Raw genomic sequence first — 20,851 nt, forward strand, 5'->3', positions numbered from 1 at the left:
TTTGTCATGGGTGTCTCTGTGAAACCAGCACCCCTCTAGAGAGGGACTGGCAACCTGGGTATCTACAGCCTCTGCTCCCTGTGATAACATGGTAAACTGAGCGAGAGCTTACTTCTGTTGTGATGGGCTGTGTAGGAGGATGGGATGAGGTTTAGACATACTACGGTACCATTCACAAGAACACAAGTCCTTTGTTTCCACACAGCTTTTCACAGCTGAAGTGCAGACAATCTCTCATACACATACAACTGTGCATGGGCAAGTATAAGTATGATTTACAAATCGTTTATACTCAGGGTTGCTTCAAACTGCGCTGGGATGACATTATGGTGTGTGTGTGTGTGTGTGTGTGTATACTCGTTGGGCTCTCCAGCCTCAGTGAGCTGTCAGTCGTAGACAGATGAGGTCAAAGTCATAAAGCAGGAGGTTGGGGCCTGGGACATGACGGTCTGATGTCGGGTATAGAACAGGACACTCTCTTAAAGAAGCCAGACACTGTACAGCTGCTCCATGGTTTTGTGACATAGAGCAAAGAGGAAAAGTCTGTTTTCAATCTCTTTAGCTTGCCCTCCTCAAATGTTTGCACACGGAGCTCTGCAGTCTTATCCCAAACCTGATTTGACAGACAGAGCCTGGAGGGGGGCTGAAATGGCTGAGGAGGTCCTTCAGGGGGAGCCGTGTGACAGGCATGGTTGGTTCAAGTCATCTAGAGGGGTGGGGGAGGCTCAACCGTCTGTCCATCACAGTGCGAGGAAGACATCAAGCACCAACTGATCCCACCGTCTGACACTAACCCCATCGCCACCCTGTCCCATTCCCCTGTGAGACAGACATGCTCAATCACCGTTTCCCCCAGAATGCCAAAACCCCAAAGAGAACCGCATCAGAGCGAGGATTGACAGGCAGCTCACACTCATCAATGACTGAGAGTTGGAGGAATTGAGAAAAGAAAAAGCTTGCCCTCTGCTTTGTTTCAAATTCTTTCTCCCTCACGTCAATGTGTTTTGACTTCTAATATCCTTGGCTGCTGAAGGAAAAAAAGGGGGAAAAGTGGAGGAAATATGTCATGTGTTGAGTTGTTTCATGTCATATTTTGGGGGGGTTGAGGCTGCTATTTTGATATGAGAGGTTCCTTGTTTACTAATTCTATTACAGACAGATTTGGGGGACATAATTGTTTCTTTTTTACTTGGCTGCTAGATATTGTTCTCGTGAAGGTATAAATACTATCAGAGACTTGTAGACAAACAAGCACAGGGTCCTTACCAGACTACCTTTTTATTCTTATTATTCCAATCAAGTTCTTCATTGTTATTATTAAGGAAATAGGGGTGTAAATAATAGGATATCAAATACAATCAGTTCCTGTCATTTCCTTGGCCATAATTAGGTGTTTTTGTTTTCAGAAAGGTCATTGGGTATAACGCAAACTGGGCTGCTGTTTCTGATTTAATGAAATCAATAGCTAAGCCAACACCAGCAGTGAGTAGTTTATGACATACTGTACAGTGCATTTGGAAACTATTCAGACTTTTTCCACATTTTGTTATGTTATGCTTAAATTGATTACATACAACATTTTCCTCATCAATCCACACACAATACCCCATAATCGCAAAGTGAAAACAGGTTTTTTGGAATGTTAGCAAATTTATTACAAATAGAAAACGGATACCTTATTTTCCTAAGTATTCAGACCCTTTGCAATGAGACTTGAAATGGAGCTCAGGTGCATCCTGTTTCCATTGATCATCCTTGAGATGTTTCTACAAGTTGATTGGAGTCCACCTGTGGCAAATTCAATTGATAGGCCATGATTTGGAAAGGCACACGCACCTGTCTATAAGGTCCCACAGTTGATGGTGCATGTCAGAGCAAAATCCAAGCCATGAGGTCAAAGGAATTGTCTGTAGAGCTCCGAGAAAGGATTGTGTCGATGCAGAGATCTGGGGAAGGGTACCAAAGCATTTCTGCAGCATTGAAGGTCCCCAAGAACACAGTGGCCTCCATCATTCTCAAATGGAAGAAGTTCAGAACCATCAAGACTCTTCCCAGAGCTGGCCGCACGGCCAAACTGAGCAGTCGGGGGAGAAGGGCCTTGGCCAGGAAGGTGACCAAGAACTCGATGGTCACTCTGACAGAGCTCCAGAGTTCCTCTGTGGAGATGGGAGAACCTTCCAGAAGGACAACTATCGCTGCAGCACTCCACCAGTCAGGCCTTTATGGTGGAGTGGCCAGACGGAAGCTAATCCTCAGTAAAAGGCACATGACAGCCCACTTGGAGTTTGCCAAAAGGCACCTGAAGGACTCTAATCATGAGAAACAAGAGTCTCTGGTCTGATGAAACAAAGATGTATTATTTGGCCTGAACGCTAAGCGTCACGTCTGGAGGAAACCTGGCACCATCCCTACTTTGAAGCATGGTGGTGGCAGCATCATGCTGTGGGGATGTTTTTCAGCGGCAGGGACTGGGAGACTAGTCGGGAAAGATGAACGGCGCAAAGTACAGAGAGATCCTTGATGAAAACCTGCTCCAGAGCGCTCAGGATCTCAGACTGGGGCGAAGGTTCACCTTCCAACAGGACATCGACACACAGCCAAGACAATGCAGGAGTGGCTTCGGGACAAGTCTCTGAATTTCCTTGAGTGGCCCAGCCAGAGTTCGGACTTGAACACGATCGAACATCTCTGGAGAGACCTGAAAATAACTGTGCAGCGACACTGCCCATCCAACCTGACAGACCTTGAGGAAATACAGGTGTGCCAAGCTTGTGGTGTCATACCAAAGAAGACTTGAGGCTGTTATCACTGCCAAAGGTGCTTCAGGATACTGAGTGTAAAGGGTCTGAATACTTACGTAAATGTGATATTTCAGTTATTTTTCATACATTTGAAAACAATTCTAAAACCCAGTTTTTCTTTGTCACGTTAGAACCTTATACTAAAATGGCTGTGTGAAAAGTCCAGGGATCTGAATACTTTCAGAATGCACTTTATGTAGATGGAGAATAATTCTCGCAATTGACCCTTCGCTAAGCCCTGCCCCCCTTGATTACTGTTGCAACCTCGGACAACATTTTCCCGGGAAGCCCAATTCCCTATTCAACCACTTGCAAAATCCCTCACAGTGAACTCACACTGTGTTTCTAATACACAATGAAATTAAACTAATCAGTAAACTCTTGGGAATGTTGTGTTGGACTGTCATTTCAATTGGTTCATCAAATTGTTTGTACTGAATTCAGAGACACTGAATGGCTATGGATTCACTGTCAGTATGGAATCAAAGTTATAATAAGCACTTTTAGAGCTAACTATTGCTCTAAAATCATATCCTGTTGTCGACGGCAGATGGGAGTTGTATTCATAAAATTGCTAACTTAGCTAGCTAACATTTTTGAGAAAAGTAATTTGAAGTAGCTTTTTTATTTAACCTGGAAAAGCCCTTTCAAGGGAGACCTGGCCAAGAAGGGAGCAACAATCAATACATTACTGAATTATAACATACAACATTATCCAGCCTGAAAAAAATGCATTTACACTCAGTCTCCCATCAATATTTTAAATGTATTCAGTGGCGCTAACCTATCTAGATGAAGCATGGATTGTAAGAGTATTCCATGCGTCTGGTGCACAAGACGAGAATGCAGTCTTGCCTAAAACTGTGAATGTCCTGGGGACTTTAAGTAGCAACCACCTTGCAGACCGGGTATGGTAACTGCTGGTGGCGAAGGAGACCAGCTTGCTTGTGTTAGCAACATTTGGTGGTCAATGAGCTAACCTAGCAAACAATGTAACAAAAGCATAGGCTCTGAATTTCAGAAGTCACAGTAGCAAGTACTCCTGGTACGCTGTTCAATTTAGAAATTAAAATAATTTATTGCCATAGCCATCACTGGGTTTCATACAATTTAAACGTGAACTTGTCTGAAGTGTCAGACTCGACAACAGATGCTATCCGCTGTGATTGGTTGCTCTAAGTTTTGGGGCAGGGCTTAGCGAAGGGTCAATTGTCCTTAGTTAAACAGCTTACATTTTTACACTTAGCAGAAAATGTATGACACACACAGTTGATGTCGGAAGTTTACATAGACATTAGCCAAATACATTTACACTCAGTTTTTCACAATTCCTGACATTTAATCCAAGTAAAAATGAATTTTGGCCCATTCCTCCTGACAGAGCTGGTGTAATTGAGTCAGGTTTGTTGGCCTCCTTGCTCACACACGCCTTTTCAGTTCTGCCCACAAATTCTCTGTGGGATTGTGGTCAGGGCTTTGTGATGGCCACTCCAATACCTTGACTTTGTTGTCCTTAAGCCATTTTGCCACAACTTTGGAAGTATGCTTGGGGTCATTGTCCATTTGGATGACCCATTTGCGACCAAGCTTTAATTTCCTGACTGATGTCTTGAGATGTTGCTTCAATATATCCACATAATTTTCCTGCCTCATGATGCCATCTATTTTGTGAAGTGCACCAGTCCCTCCTGCAGCAAAGCACCCCCACAGCATGATGCTGCCACCCCTGTGCTTCACGGTTGGGATGGTGTTCTTTGGCTTGCAAGCCTTCCCCTTTTTCCTCCAAACACAACGATGGTCATTATGGCCAAACAGTTCTATTTTTGTTTCATCAGACCAGAGGACATTTCTCCAAAAAGTACAATCTTTGTCCCCATGTGCAGTTGCAAATCGTGGTCTGGCTTTTTTATGGTGGTTTTGGGGCAGTGGCTTCTTCCTTGCTGAGTGGCCTTTCAGGTTGTGTCGATATGACTCGTTTTACTGTGGATATAGATACTTTTGCACCTGTTTCCTCCAGCATCTTCACAAGGTCCTTTGCTGTTGTTCTGTGATTGATTTGCACTTTTCGCACCAAAGTACGTTCATCTCTATTCTTTTGATTTTCCCATGATGTCAAGCAAAGAGGCACTGAGTTTGAAGGTAGGCCTTGAAATGCATCCACAGGTAGACCTCCAATTGACTCAAATGATGTCAATTAGCCTATCAGAAGCTTCTAAAGCCATGACATCATTTTCTTCACATTTCCAAGCTGTTTAAAGGCAGTCAACTTAGTGTATGTAAACTTCCTACCCACTGGAATTGTGATGCAGTGAATTATAAGTGAAATAATCTGTCTGTAAACATTACTTGTCATGCACAAAGTGGATGTCCTTACCGACTTGCCAAAATTATAGTTTGTTATCAAGATATTTGTAGAGTGGTTGAAAAACGAGTTTTAATGACTCCAACCTAAGTGTATGTAAACATCCGACTTCAAATGTACATGGCTCTCCAGATATGGTATGTTTTTGTTCAATCTAAACATGGGTATCAAAAGTGTACTGGTTTTATTCTGATTGCAAACTTCATATTTCTGCAACCTGTCAGGTGGGATGTTTTCCTTCCTTGTGCAGTTGTATAAAATCAATCATTTATGGTTTACTCATTCGATATACTTTCACCATCTGCTATAATTGTGTTCACAGAGCAACTTGGAACTCAGTTCAGTGAATCGGGATGTTTTTACTCACCAATCTCCCCCACCTCCTCTCATTTTCTCTGAACTACTCCCCAGTAGCCTGTGGCTCTCTCTCTGTAGGGCCTCTGGTCTACCAGAGTTCATCAAATGCCAACCGCTGTTTGTGCTTTGAATATATACACTGGCTGTGGAGAAACACAATTTATTAGTCATCTGCAGTCTGCTTTCAAACAAACCTTGCTTGCCATTAAGGGAAACCGATTCCACCAAGCCAACTGGAAATTTCATTTTTTAAATTCTGTACAATTTAACGAGTAATTTTAACATTCACTACGTCCCCACGCACAGCCTTTTATCAGCAACAAGTCCATTTGTTGGAGACACCTCTATGGTGGTGCAACAGTCACTTGGATGTGCTACCCTTTCAATCTTAAACTATTTGTGGGAAGGGTACAAAAGTCCTCAGGAATTTATAAAGGACAGAACCCAACTGCATGCATGCATTATCAAATTAGAGCACCATTAAGCAAGCAAACTGCAAGCAAAGCAAAATGTCAGCAAGCAAAATGTCATTTTATCAAGGTCTAGTTGGTTTTGTGCAATGTTTCGCTTTAACAAAAGAGCATTTACATCTACCTGGAAGACCGAACGTTTGCACTCAAACACAAGTGTAAAGGTTGTTTGTTTTTGGCATGAATAGACAGCCTATTATAGTCCTCATTCTGGTGTATTCTTACAGCTCTTGCACTTGCTGTGTGCCATCTCCCACTCTGCAGGCTACCTGTTTTGACACACTGCGTCACTCACAGATTTACTCCTAATGGTTTACTGGGCATTCTCATTCGTTGACAAGGTTTGTTTAGATGTTACCGATTTCCAGAGAGGATCTGCTGTTGCTTGTTGACAGGATTTAGATATTGGTAAAGACAACTTCTCCAACCACCCATTAAACTGACAGAGACAAAAGATGAACATTGATGACAGTCATGTGGGCAGAGTAGAAATGGTCTTTGAGGGAGCTAGATCACTATTCATCTGAAGCAGTCTGTTTGACAACACTTTATGACCAGGCATTGGATTTGTCTTTGAGTCTAAAATGTAAGGCAAGCTTTTTATCCCCCCCGCCTCCCTGATTGTGTTGGCGTCTGTCTGTTTGTCTATTTGTTCGTGTTTTTGCTTGTGTCGTTCTGCGTTTTGTCCGAGTATGTGTGTCTAGGTGTCTGTGTTTTCGTCTGGCCTCGTTACCAGAAAATGGATTCACTGTGACTCACCTCTCTGGATTTTTTCCATCCCAAACTGTAAAATATGTCCTGTTACACTCTTAATTTTCCTCTTAATTTCCTATGCAAGGAGGCCAATCACCTCCGAGCTGCCAAACTCCATCCACTGTTTATAATGAACTTTATCCTGGGTGGTCGGGATCCAAATCTCATTACAGTAAACTGGGCCCTGTCCATGTTCCACAGATAACACCACCCAACCCAGCCATAACGACAGGACCCAGTCCTAGTCTGGGATTTGCTGTTAGGTTGAGGTTTATGAGCCATGGTATTGGATCATTGATGTTAGACATAACTGTGAGTCAAGCCCAATTTTAGGCACAGACAATTGTCTCGTCTCAGATAGCAAGCAGAATGTGAGTTGTTGCTCTGCATGATGGCCCACTGATAAAATGACACTGAGAATGAGACATTAACAATTGGATAGCATCCAGCAGTGGCTCCTTTGCTGTGACGGTGAGAGTTGTTTCCTGTTTATACCTTGTCTTCCTGGAGCCAGTGTTCATTGAGTACCTAACAACCCGAACAACACAGATTGAGACGAAACACAGAACTCAACCAGATATCAGGGTTGGACACTGTCAATCAATGGGCTTTTAGACCTGTTGCACTCACATCTCAATCAGTACATTTCAATTTGCTCTTGACTTGCTCTACCAACTTTGCAGTTTAAGTCTGTAATTTGGGGATTTAGTAATGAGGCTTTGCCTGGGTATGACTCTCTAGTTGACGCTGGATGTCTTTCCTCTTTTCCAGACTATAGTGGATTACTTTGAGGAGAGGAGCTGTCCTGTGACTGAGCGTCTGAAACTCTTCTACTGCTGCCAGGCTCCTCCCAGATGGGCTGTCCAGGTAACACCCCATCATTACCCCGTCACTGCTGATTGGGTTTCTGATTTATGAATTGGTTTCGCTCCACTGTGATTGTGAACTTAATTTTAAGGGCAGACTCACTGTAACTGAAGTACCACACAGAGCAATGTCTTCCATCAAAGCTTTGACTTGTGACTTGACCCATTGGAAGTCATGGTCACGATTAGACAATTATTTACATCAGGGTTGTATGCGTGAACACTAATTCAGGAGAAAAGGATGGGACTCTCTTTGAACTCCCACACCTTTGACGGTAGTCCGAGACTTGAAGAAGGATGCTGTCCTTGCTTTGTGACTGTCCTCTCGACCTCCTGCCCGAGGTCTACTACCGCGTTGTCCCCAGAGGAGTCTCAGCCATCACCACATGTCTGGTTATATGGGATTTAGTGCGTCAGAGCCTTGATCTAATCTGGACACTCGACATTCAGCCAATATATCTGTCAGGCTGGAGCTCCCTGTTAGCGCCGACTGCTTCCAAGCCAAATGCCACCTAATGGCCAGCCTCCACTGCAGGATGGCCACTAAAACAGTATGTCTTTGTCCTCCAACTACCAGACAGTTAGTGCCCCTCAGGGTAGAAGCTGCATCAACCTGTTAGTCTTTATATGGTGTTACATGTAAGGCTTGTCTGTTTTTCTCGGTCTGTGTATATATTCCGGTAGATGAGGAGTGAGTGATTAGCCTTTTTGTTATTCTGTATTTGTAGCAAGCAGAAAGATGGTCTGTTGACCATGGGTGTGTTTATTTCTGTTGTTGTAGCACCTGTCTTGGCCCAGTCAGTTTCTCCTTCCTTGTATTAGGTAAGGTGTTTTGAGCAGTGTAATTTGCTCACATTTTCCCTTCACATTTCTGTGAAGGGAGTAGTACACAGCATTGTACGAGATCTTCAGTTTCTTGGCAATTTCTCTCATGGAATAGCCTTCATTTCTCAGAACAGGAATAGACTGACAACATGACCAATGTCTACACTGTACTTCTGATCAATTTGATGTTATTTTAATGGACAAAAAACAAGGACATTTTTAAGTGACCCCAAACTTTTGAACGGTAGTGTATATTTAAAGGAACAGGCCTGTCTAGTCAACAGATGAGGGAGGAGAGTGGAGATGGTGAGATAGCTGGGAAGAAGGGGAGCGAGAGATTGTGGGGTTGTAATAAAAAGAGGGAGGAAGAGATATGACAAAGAGGAGGTAGAGAGATTGAGAGGGAGGGAATGTAAAAGACAGGGAAAGAGAGAAATCAGTGGGGCAGGATACATCGCCCAGGCTTCATGTAATAATGGCAAACAGCAATAAAGCTGGAATTGAAGGCACCCTATTGCCGCCTGGGGAATTGAAAGTGCAAGCAAGGCAGAGAATTGTGTGGGCTGTTGTGATGTGTTTTTCCTTAGCGAGAGGCGTGCCCGGCATGTAACGATGGCCGTGCCTGCGCACAGAGAAGCTGTGTGGGGAGAGGAGGGACAGGAAGATGGGTTGAGATATAGCACATATTTGAAGATTTGCTTACAGAATTAATAAATCCCCATATAATTAAACTGTCTTGTCTGTCTCAGCCCTTCATGCTTTCAGGGAGATTCTGAAACCACAATATCAGGAGTTTTCCTGGAAACTGGTAAAGAGGCACAAATGGCATGTGCGCTGCCGTGTGTCCTATTAGTCTAAATGTCTGCCGTTTGCCATTGGTGTCACGTCCTGGCTCCCCATGTCTCCCTGGTCACGTGATTAGGGTGGTTGACGAGTGGGGTTGTGGGACGGGGGTACAATCAGATTTATGGGGCCCATCATCCCAGTGGGACGTGATATGTCACCCCTGAGACTGGATGGGGAGGCGATCACAGGAGAGGTGATAAAACCCAGAAACCTAGGATTTGGTCTGTGACAAGACAGACTGTGCTCCAGGTTCAGCTCCCACTCTTTACGTGGATTGAGAGACAGGGTTAGGGTACAAGGTTAGGGCCTATGTTGCCTTGTGTGAAGATGACAAGATAATGGAAATAGATGTGAGGTCATAATAGTGGGGATGGAGAGATAAAAGATGAAGACACTCCCGGGGGGGTGAAGACACTCCCGGGGGGGTGAAGACACTCCCGGGGGGGTGAAGACACTAACCTGCATATGGCACCACAGCTAGGAATGAATACAACTGGTGTGTGTCTGCGTGTGTAGTTAAGAACTAGAGGTCGACAGATTATGATTTTTCAACGCCTATACCGATTATTGGAGGACCAAAAAAAGCCGATCCGATTAATTGGCCGATTTTTAAGGAATGTATTTATTTGTAATAATGACAATTACAACAATACTGAATGAACACTTGTTTTAACTTAATATAATACATCAATAAAAATCAATTTAGCCCCAAATAAATAATGAAACCTGTTCAATTTGGTTTAAATAATGCAAAAACAAAGTGTTGGAGATGTAAAAGTGCAATATGTGCCATGTAAGAAAGCTAACGTTTAAGTTCCTTGCTCAGAACGTATGAAAGTTGGTGGTTCCTTTTAACATGAGACTTCAATATTCCAAGGTAAGAGGTTGTAGTTAATATAGTATTTATAGGACTATTTCTCTCTATACCATTTGTATTTCATATACCTTTGACTATTGGATGTGTAATACTGGCAATAGCTTCCATTCCTCTCCTCGCCCCTACCTGGGCTCGAACCAGGAACACATCGACAACAGCCACCCTCAAAGCAGCGTTACCCATGCAGAGCAAGGGGAACAACTACTCAAAGCGAGTGATGTTTGAAACGCTATTAGCGCGCACCCCGCTAACTAGCTAGCCATTTCACATCGGCTACACCAGCCTAATCTTCGGAGTTGATAGGCTTGAAGTCATAAACAGCGCAATGCTTGAACACATCGAAGAGCTGCTGGCAAAACGCACAAAAGTGCTGTTTGAATGAATGCTTACGAGCTTGCTGCTGCCTACCATCGCTCAGTCAGACTGCTCTATCAAATATCAAATCATAGACTTAATTATAATATAATTACACACAGAAATACGAGCCTTTGGGCATTAATATGGTCGAATCCGGAAACTATCATTTCGAAAACAAAACGTTTATTATTTCAGTGAAATACGGAACCGTTCGGTATTTTATCTAACGAGTGGCATCCCTAAGTCTAAATATTCCTGTTACATTGTACAACCTTCAATGTTATGTCATAATTACGTAAAAGTCTGGCAAATTAGTTTGCAATGAGCCAGGCAGCCCAAACTGTTGCATATACCCTGACTCTGCGTGTAATGAACGCAAGCGAAGTGACACAATTTCACCTGGTTAATATTGCCTGCTAACCTGGATTTCTTTTAGCTAAATATGCAGGTTTAAAAATATATATACTTCTGTGTATTGATTTTAAGAAAGGCATTGGTGTTTATGGTTAGGTACAGTCGTGCAAAGATTGTGCTTTTTTCACAAATGCGCTTTTGTTAAATCATCCCCCTGCTTTGCATCGATTATATGCAACGCAGGACACGCTATATAAACTAGTAATATCATCAACCATGTGTAGTTAACTAGTGATTATGATTGATTGTTTTTTTATAAGCTAAGTTTAATGCTAGCTAGCATTAATGCAATGAGAGGCAGGTGGTTAGAGCGTTGGACTAGTTAACTGTAAGGTTGCAAGATTGAATCCCAGAGCTGACAAGGTAAAAATCTGTCATTCTGCCCCTGAACAAGGCAGTTAACCCACCGTTCCTAGGCCGTCATTGAAAATAAGAATGTGTTCTTTACTGACTTGCCTAATAAAGGTAAAAAATATATATATATTAAAAATTGGCCAAATCGGTGTCCAAAAATACCGATTTCCGATTGTTATGAAAACATGAAAAGGGCCCTAATTAATCGGCAATTCCGATTAATCGGTCGACCTCTAACTTCTTGCGTCGAGCAATCCCGTATCCGGGAGCGTAATCATAGCCTCAAGCTCATTACCATAACGCAACGTTAACTATTCATGAAAATCGCAAATGAAATGAAAGAAATATATTCACTCACAAGCTTAGCCTTTTGTTAACAACACTGTCATCTCAGATTTTCAAAATATGCTTTTCAACCATAGCTACACAAGCATTTGTGTAAGAGTATTGATAGCTAGCATAGCATTAAGCCTAGCATTCAGCAGGCAACATTTTCACAAAAAGAAGAAAAGCATTCAAATAAAATAATTTACCTTTGAAGAACTTCGGATGTTTTCAATGAGGAGACTCTGTTAGATAGCAAATGTTCAGTTTTTCCAAAAAGATTATTTGTGTAGGATAAATCGCTCCGTTTTGTTCATCACGTTTGGCCAAGAAAAAACCCTGAAAATTCAGTCATTACAACGCCAAACTTTTTTTCCAAATTAACTCCATAATATCGACAGAAACATGGCAAACGTTGTTTAGAATTAATCCTCAAGGTGTTTTTAACATATCTATTCGATGATAAATAATTTGTGGCAGTTTGGTTTCACCTCGGAAGCAAATGGAAAAATACATGCAGCTGGAGATTACGCAATAATTTCGATGGCGGACACCAAGCGAGCACCTGGTAAATGTAGTCTCTTATGGTCAATCTTCCAATGATATGCCTACAAATACGTCACAATGCTGCAGACACCTTGGGGAAACGACAGAAAGTGTAAGCTCATTCCTGGCGCATTCACAGCCATATGAGGAGACATTGGAACACAGCGCCTTCAAAATCTGGGGCATTTCCTGTTTGAAATTTCATATTGGTTTTGCCTGTAGCATCAGTTCTGTGGCACTCACAGATAATATCTTTGCAGTTTTGGAAACGTCAGAGTTTTCTTTCCAAAGCTGTCAATTATATGCATAGTCGAGCATCTTTTCGTGACAAAATATCTTGTTTAAAACTTTTTTTAATCCAAAAATTAAAAGAGCGCCCCCTATATCGAAGAAGTTAAGAACAGTTCTGTAGTATTATAATTTCCCAATAATCAGGAGGATGGCTGCAGCTTAAATACTGCTAAACGGCAGTACATATTTGCACCCTTGAATACAGCAGCTAGGGAAGACCACCTCTCCCAAGCATCCTGTGACAAAAAAAATAGACTTTTATTGATATGAATGTGATAAGGGTCATTACCACCAGAGACAGAGCTGTGATGGTTCGTGGAGTGTATCCATACACAGTTTTTCCCCCAGGATGTTTTTCAGCGGTGGCAGAACTAGGAGTGGGTTTTCCTGCAGGGGGATGCAGATGGGCTCTTCCTGGGGCATCAACATAATATATTTTTTTTTACAGTTTAAATATGAAATGACTTATCCCATGTCTGAACCTCTCTCACATTTACAGAAACAGCTGGCCAGCCTGCTGACAGACCTGGGCTGCACGAGCTCAGCCCTGCTAATCTACGAAAAACTGGAGCTGTGGGAGGATGCTGTGATCTGCCTGGAGAGGATGGGCCAGCATGGCAAGGTACAACACAGCCATTACAACCACCAGAATAATTGTGACTGCCTTTCTCAGGGACAATGCAATATCCATTGCTTTACACAACAGACAAGGTTATTTTCGTAACTAAACATGGGCACCACACAAACACACTCAGAGAGAAGCTCATCTTGCCCACACTGGAAGAACAGTGAATATCGCCGCTATCACCCTATTGCCTAGCTATCTCGCTGTACTCCCTCCACCTCTCCGTCTGTCTGTCTGTGGTGCGCACCTGTTTATGCACTCGTTTGTGTTCTCTGGCGCACCAGCTGTCAGACACATCAGTCCCAGGGAGATCTGGCTCTGTTTCCCTGGTGTTATTATTAACCTGTCTGCCCCCCAGGGCCCCCTGGGAAACACACTTTCAGATAGACAGAAATATGGCGTGTTTGTGTTGGATCACGCTCTCACAGAGCCCCCCCGTCCCTCAGTCAATGTCCTCTTGATGGCGCTGATTGAATGTTCACTTTGGTCTCTTAATGGTGGAACACCAGGAGTTGGAAGTACAGGTCACAAGGGCAGCCAACAGCAACCAATGGCATTGGTTTTAGAGTCTGATTCCCACAGAGCGGCAGAGAATAAAGAATCAAAAGATTTGGACGTATGGCAGCTGTTTGTTTTTGTTGGTCCTCCTTTTTGATAGCGGATCGTTTTCCAATTTTTTTGGTGCAGAAAAGTCTCAATGTTTACACAGGTGTGTTTTTTCTCGCCCGACCTTCAAGTGATCTCAGTCAGAATTGACTGAGGTAATGAAGCAGAGAAAAAAGGAAGAGCCAGCGGTAAGGCAACCTGCTTTCTCGCTCTCTTGCACCTGTCAGACGATGTTCTGTCAAGTCCTAACAGAAGTGCCACACCAGGCCAAATGGAGAACCCTGTAACACCTTCCGCCATGTTGCTGTGGTTATGAAAGTCATTAATGAAACCGGTGCCAGATTTGCCGCAAACGCTCTGAGGACGTTCTCCCAAACTGTTACGCAATGGACATCTGGTTCATTCTTGGTCAGATTCTCGCAGAAGTATTTTCTCTCTCTCTCGATCACCTCTTGTCCTTTCAGTCATTGACCTTTTTAAGTGACATCTCCACATGATTCACAGGGTTCTCGTAAATTCGCCGTAGCATCACCACATCCATCTCTCTGGATCAGCAGAGTTTGACTGGGACAGATTGAGCAGAAATGAGTATTCCACAAGCGCACACACCATACTCCCTCCAGGTGGGCAGGGCTGACCCACACTCACAGTCCCAACCCTGAAGGCGAGGCCTGCGGGCCTTTGTGCTCTGTTATTGACTTACAGCTTCCTTTGTCTTCCAATCTGATTACAGAGGTGCATTCTGGTCAATAAAGTAAGTCCTTCATTCTAAAACTATGCGCTTTGGCCAAAGCCAGCAGTCCATGTAACATGATGAAAGAAATGCTAGGCAATCCATTTGTCTGGAGAAGACGGGTAGATTTCAGCCGGTAGTCTCTTTGCACTAAACGTGCTGTTCCTGCTCTCGGTGTCTGAATGCATGCTTAATGTGAATGAGCCATAACTGGCCGTAGCCTGCGAAAAAGAAAGAAGCTAAAATGGACAAACAGGAAAGTCTGCCAGTCTTGAGCACATGATATAAGTTTATCCACTAGAGTTTTGAAGCTAATTGTCGTATTACACCAGCTTCTGTGTAAACCTTTCAGCAAATAAACAAGACGAAATATTGAACAAAACTGTTATGGTATAACCCAGTCCAAAATATCCGCGTTTGAAATAAATGTATGGTATTGACAAATGTTTAATGCACCTCTGCGCAAATGGGGCAGTAAATCACATATGAATATCCCGGTACATGTAATTTAGCCCCAGAACCGATTCAGAGAGTATATATTTTTGCATTCACAACATCTGAATGTTATGTATTTTTTATTTTCTGTTTTTTTATACGTTTGTCGATATGACATTACATCATTACATAACACTAATAACAAAAACATGACACCCAACAAGACAGCACTTTTCAACCATATCTCTGTGGTTGGAGTATTAAACGGCAAGTAAATATAAATGAGTAATAATATAAGAAAGTAATAGTACATTTTTTAGATATATATTTTTTTTAACTGTAAAGAAAAATACCCATTACACAACATTTGTTCTAACTTTATTCCCTAGCTTTTCACCCGCATGTCGGGTCCCTTATATCATTCAAAAAGTGTTCCCATGTCATACTACATTTCCCTTTCCTCTCCTGTTATTTTGCTATCATTGATTCATAAGATGCAGTCTCCACGATGAGTTTGAGCCAATCTGTTGATTTCAGACTATCTGCACTCTTCCAGTTACGTAGTAGGAGTCTCCGCAGTCTAACATGCAGAAAAGGTACCTACTTCACCCTTGCAGATAGTCACAGGGAGCATCATGGACACAATTCAACTGTGGTGCCACAAACATTTTAACAGTATTTATTTTGCCCCATAAAGTAAGTTTAAGCAACAATCAAGATTATTCTTTCTTTTTTTGTAGTAGTAGCTACATTAATTTGCATGATTCTGTAGCTCAGTGTTATACCCAGTTATTTAATCCCCGACGGCACCCATTTTAACTGAAATGAAGTAATTGCAACAGGAGGACATACATTGGATACAGGCATAGATTCTGACTTCTGCCAATTTATCTTATAACCAGATACCTGTGAGAACATCTCAATTGTGTTCAAAACCAAAGGGATTGATGTGGCCGGTTCCCTAATAAGTAACAATATGTCTTCAGCATATATAAACAGCTTATGCTCTCTGGCACCTCCCATCACTCCTTTGATTCCTGAATCAGCTCTAATTGCTGCTGCCAAGGGCTCCAAAAATGGAGTAAAAAGGAGAGGTGAGAGGACTGCCCCGCTGGGTTCTCCTCGTCAAATTAAAAAAGGAAGAGAGCATACCATTTGTGAGGACTGCTGTTCTTGTATTGGAGTATAATACCTTAACCTACTTGATAAATATAGGGCCAAAGCCAAACTTTTCAAGGGTATATGTCAAAAAGCCCCTCTCCACTTGATAAATCTAGGGCCAAAGCCAAACTTTTCAAGGGTATACGTCAAAAGGCTGCACGCCAACCTATCGAATGCCTTCTCTGCATCTAGGGAAGGACTGCCACCTGAGTATCTTCTTTTTGACTCGGCCACATGAGGTGACTCAAACGTCTAAGATTCTGTGGAGGTTCTACTTTTTTTTTATATATATTTTTTTTTTTACAAATCTCACCTTATAATATGAGGTCAAACCTTCTCCAGCCTCATGTCTAGTACTTTGAAGAGCAGCTTACAATCAATTTCGATTAAACTGGGTCAGTGGGGGGGTCTACCCTTGTTGAGAATGAATGAAATGAGTGCCTTGTTAAAAGTGTCAGGTAGCTGCTCCAGTTCCAGAGCTTCTGCGTACACCCATGTTAATATAGGAGCTAATACGTCAATATTCGTCTTATAATACTCAGCCGGGAAGCTGTCTAATCCTGGTGACTTCCCAGACTTCATTGAGGTGATGGTTGTTCTTATCTCAGATTATAGTATAGGAGTGTCCAAATACTTTTTGATCTGGGGACAACCCCGGAAGCTTTATTTAAAAAAAAAATGGCATTCAATTTAGCTGGGTGTAAGTTACATTCAGACTTGTAAAGAGTCAAATAAAAGTCACAAAACACATGGTTATTATCTTTTGTACTAGTCAGTACCTCTCCACTTCCATGTTTTTAATAGCTGGTATTACAAAACTGGCATCTGTTTGTTTCAATTGTCTAGCCAATAATTTACCTGTTTTTTTTTCGCCACTTTCAAACATATTCAGTCTTTTTGTTATAGATCTCATGTAATTGAAACTTAAGACTACAGACTTGTTTCAACGGTGACTTTTTCCATCTCTTTAATTTGATAGACTAGTTTTTCAACTCTTTCTCGATCTTTCCTTTTCTTTCTACTGGTTTGTGCTATTATTTTTCCTTTAACATAAGCTTTAGAGGCCTCCCTCACTACTCAATTTCAGTGGAACCAATGTTTGTTTGGGAAAAAAACACAATGTCTTCATTGAGGGAAGGATGAAATGTTTTGTCTTGGAATAAGGACGTATTCATCCTAAATCTAATGCGTTTCTTAGCCATATCAGAATCAACTGCTATACATAATTCCACTATTGCGTGGCCAGTCAAAGCAATAACTCCTATTTTACAATCAATTGCCTCTTTAGTCATGCTCTTGGATATTAGGAAGTAATCTATCCTGGAATGAGATGTATGGTTGTGAATAAAAACGTATATTCCTTCTCTCTTGGATCGACAAGTCTCCATATGTCTACCAGACCCAGATCCCTCATTGATGGGTGTATCACTGCTCTGTCCTTTTGTACAGTTTTAGAATAAGTCGTTTGTATCAAGAATACTGAAGCAGATATTAAAGTAAAGGGGAAAACAAGTTCTATGAACCCATATAAAATCATATCAATTCAAATATTTTCAAGGTTGTTAGTTCCATCTACTTAATTTACTGACATCTTTGCTTGAGGGTAGTGTTGACCAGGCAACTTGAATACAGTCACTGTGTAGCCAACCGGCTAGACCCGAGTGACAAAAATAGCATTGTAGCTATACAGTCTGAAATAGCTAAATACTGTAGCTATTAGTTTGCAGAAATGTCATTTCAGTGTCTTTGCGATAGTGTGTTACAAACACTGTCCCATAGTGAACTCACTGGCCAATATAGCTATGCCATCCATGCCCTTATTTCTGGTCCTCCTTGAGTTTTGCTTGAGGAAGCTTAGTCTTGTCCCCTTCCATGTAATGCGTAGCACAGCTGGGTAGGAAAGTGTAAAACGTACATCCAACTCATGTTAAATTTTTCCTTGTTCCTTGTTAAAAAATTTTTTTTAAACTACTTTATTTATACATTTTCAGATATAACAAAAAACAGTAACCCCAACCCCTCATGCTCCCATCCATCCCCTCCACTTCCTCCCTCCAAACCACCCACCCACCCATCTATAAAAGTAAGTTAAATAGGAAAGAAAAACAGAAACAAACAGTAATAGAAACAAAAACAATGGAGGGAAAAGTTGAATAAAAATTCTTAATAGCAAAAATGGCCACTAGAACAGACATGACTGTGTCATGACGTTGGCCTGGGGATAGGTTTATGACAGTCATAAATGCCTCTTCCCCCTTTTTTTCCTCTCTCTACCCTACTGATGTTACATTTGCAAACCCCTTGGTTAACATAGAGTTTCTGGGAACATCAGAAGGTGGGGGGGAAATGAACTATATTCTGGTAATCCGACCAATTGAACATATGCGGTGGTACTTAATGAATATGACGTCAGTTCGGTTGTCATCTGAGACATTCTCATCAATGTTAAGATGACATAAACTCTATAGTAGAAGGTCTATACATCAGAGTTATCGGATTCACATGGAATTGTTGTTCAATTTAAATGTTTGATTATGAAATTATTCGTGATGGGATGAAATTCCATGCTGTCCGGTCCTCTGGCAGTCTCTATGGGGGTGCCACAGGGTTCAATCCTCGGGCCGACTCTTTTCTCTGTTTATATCAATGATGTTGCTCTTGCTGCGGGCGATTCCCTGATCCACCTCTACGCAGACGACACCATTCTATACACTTCCGGCCCGTCCTTGGACACTGTGCTATCTAACCTCCAAACGAGCTTCAATGCCATACAGCACTCCTTCCGTGGCCTCCAACTGCTCTTAAACGCTAGTAAAACCAAATTCATGCTTTTCAACCGTTCGCTGCCTGCACCCGCACGCCTGACCAGAATCACCACCCTGGATGGTTCCGACCTTGAATATGTGGACATCTATAAGTACCTAGGTGTCTGGCTAGACTGTAAACTCTCCTTCCAGACTCATATCAAACATCTCCAATCGAAAATCAAATCTAGAGTCGGCTTTCTATTCCGCAACAAAGCCTCCTTCACTCACGCCGCCAAACTTACCTTAGTAAAACTGACTATCCTACCGATCCACGACTTCGGCGATGTCATCTACAAAATTGCTTCCAACACTCTACTCAGCAAACTGGATGCAGTTTATCACAGTGCCATCCGTTTTGTCACTAAAGCACCTTATACCACCCACCACTGCGACTTGTATGCTCTAGTCGGCTGGCCCTTGCTACATATTCGTCGCCAGACCCACTGGCTCCAGGTCATCTACAAGTCTATGCTAGGTAAAGCTCCGCCTTATCTCAGTTCACTGGTCACGATGGCAACACCCATCCGTAGCACACGCTCCAGCAGGTGCATCTCACTGATCATCCCTAAAGCCAACACCTCATTTGGCTGCCTTTCGTTCCAGTTCTCTGCTGCCTGTGACTGGAACGAATTGCAAAAATCGCTGAAGTTGGAGACTTCTCTCCCTCACCAACTTCAAACATCTGCTATCTGAGCAGCTAACCGATCACTGCAGCTGTACATAATCTATCGGTAAATAGCCCACCCATTTTTACCTACCTCATCCCCATACTGTTTTTATTTATTTACTTTTCTGCTCTTTTGCACACCAATATCTCTACCTGTACATGACCATCTGATCATTTATCACTCCAGTGTTAATCTGCAAAATTGTAATTATTCGCCTACCTCCTCATGCCTTTTGCACACAATGTATATAGACTCCCCTTTTTTTCTACTGTGTTATTGACTTGTTAATTGTTTATTCCATGTGTAACTCTGTGTTGTTGTCTGTTCACACTGCTATGCTTTATCTTGGCCAGGTCGCAGTTGCAAATGAGAACTTGTTCTCAACTAGCCTACCTGGTTAAATAAAGGTAAAATAAAATAAAAAATGTGATTTTAGCTTCTGAAATGTGAGAATTGGGTTTTCATAAGGTTAGGGCTCTTATCAATCAGTGGCCCGCCCCTATGAAGAGTCATGGGTTATAAAACTTTTCAGACACACCCTTCTCGCTCCACTTGATGACAATATAACCTGTTCCGAGGATGTGAGGACGACGGTCCGATGTCAGAATGGTTTAGATAATAACTACAGAACGAAACCAACATCAGCGTGAGCTTTGGTTGCGAATGGTATGAACTTTGAACTCTTCTTCACTGCAGAAGTGATACCTCCTAGCCATTGAGTTAGCAACAGTAGCAGCAAACGCAGGTTAGGAAGGAACAGACAGAGTATCCCTTCTATCACACAACAACGTTACTACAACGTATCCAATTGACACCAGAGACATTCTTCAAAGGACTCGGTTTGGCAACACGGCCTTCCATCTACCACCAACCTACCAAAGCGCAGCTCAGAGTAAATATTTATTGTATTTTCAACGTCATGCTTGCTGAAGTGCTAGCAACAGAGCTAGTCCTGTTAGCCATTGCGCTGAATTCAAACACCGACTTTTCTGAGAAACTTCAATTAAACTACGAAAATAAATTAAGCAATTATACTAAATTGACTATTCTATCAAACTTAAAAGAAATTGGGAGGGTTTTATCTGGAGGCTCCTTTCAGACAACCACCTTGCTTCGCAGAATCACGTGATTCCCATTGTTCAGTGTTTCAAAAATATTCCAAGCCTGATTGGATTCCCTTTGATGTGCAACTGCACTGTGGAAAATGACTCTCCCCTCACAAAATTCATGGCTCCCGAAATTCATGGATCTCACGAGTCATGGCTCCCACTGTAAGACAGGGCCCATTTACACCAGCAACAGATCTAGCCAAAGGGTGATTTCTCTCTACCCTTAAACGAGGATTCAAAGAACTCCGTATTTGATTTTCCCAA

The 20,851-nt window shown here is 42.2% G+C and overlaps 1 protein-coding gene across 1 annotated transcript in view; it reads left to right on the forward strand.

The window, feature by feature from the left end:
• The window catches only part of ttc27 (tetratricopeptide repeat domain 27), a 128,099-nt gene that overhangs the window by 90,802 nt on the left and 16,446 nt on the right, over nt 1-20,851 (forward strand). The window contains exons 11-12 of the mRNA XM_024424752.2: nt 7,515-7,610; nt 12,943-13,065. Coding sequence (XP_024280520.1) covers nt 7,515-7,610; nt 12,943-13,065 — 219 coding nt within the window. The remainder of the gene's footprint in view (nt 1-7,514; nt 7,611-12,942; nt 13,066-20,851) is intronic.

Source organism: Oncorhynchus tshawytscha, linkage group LG06, assembly GCF_018296145.1.
Source record: "Oncorhynchus tshawytscha isolate Ot180627B linkage group LG06, Otsh_v2.0, whole genome shotgun sequence".
NCBI classification, from domain to species: Eukaryota; Metazoa; Chordata; class Actinopteri; order Salmoniformes; family Salmonidae; genus Oncorhynchus; species Oncorhynchus tshawytscha.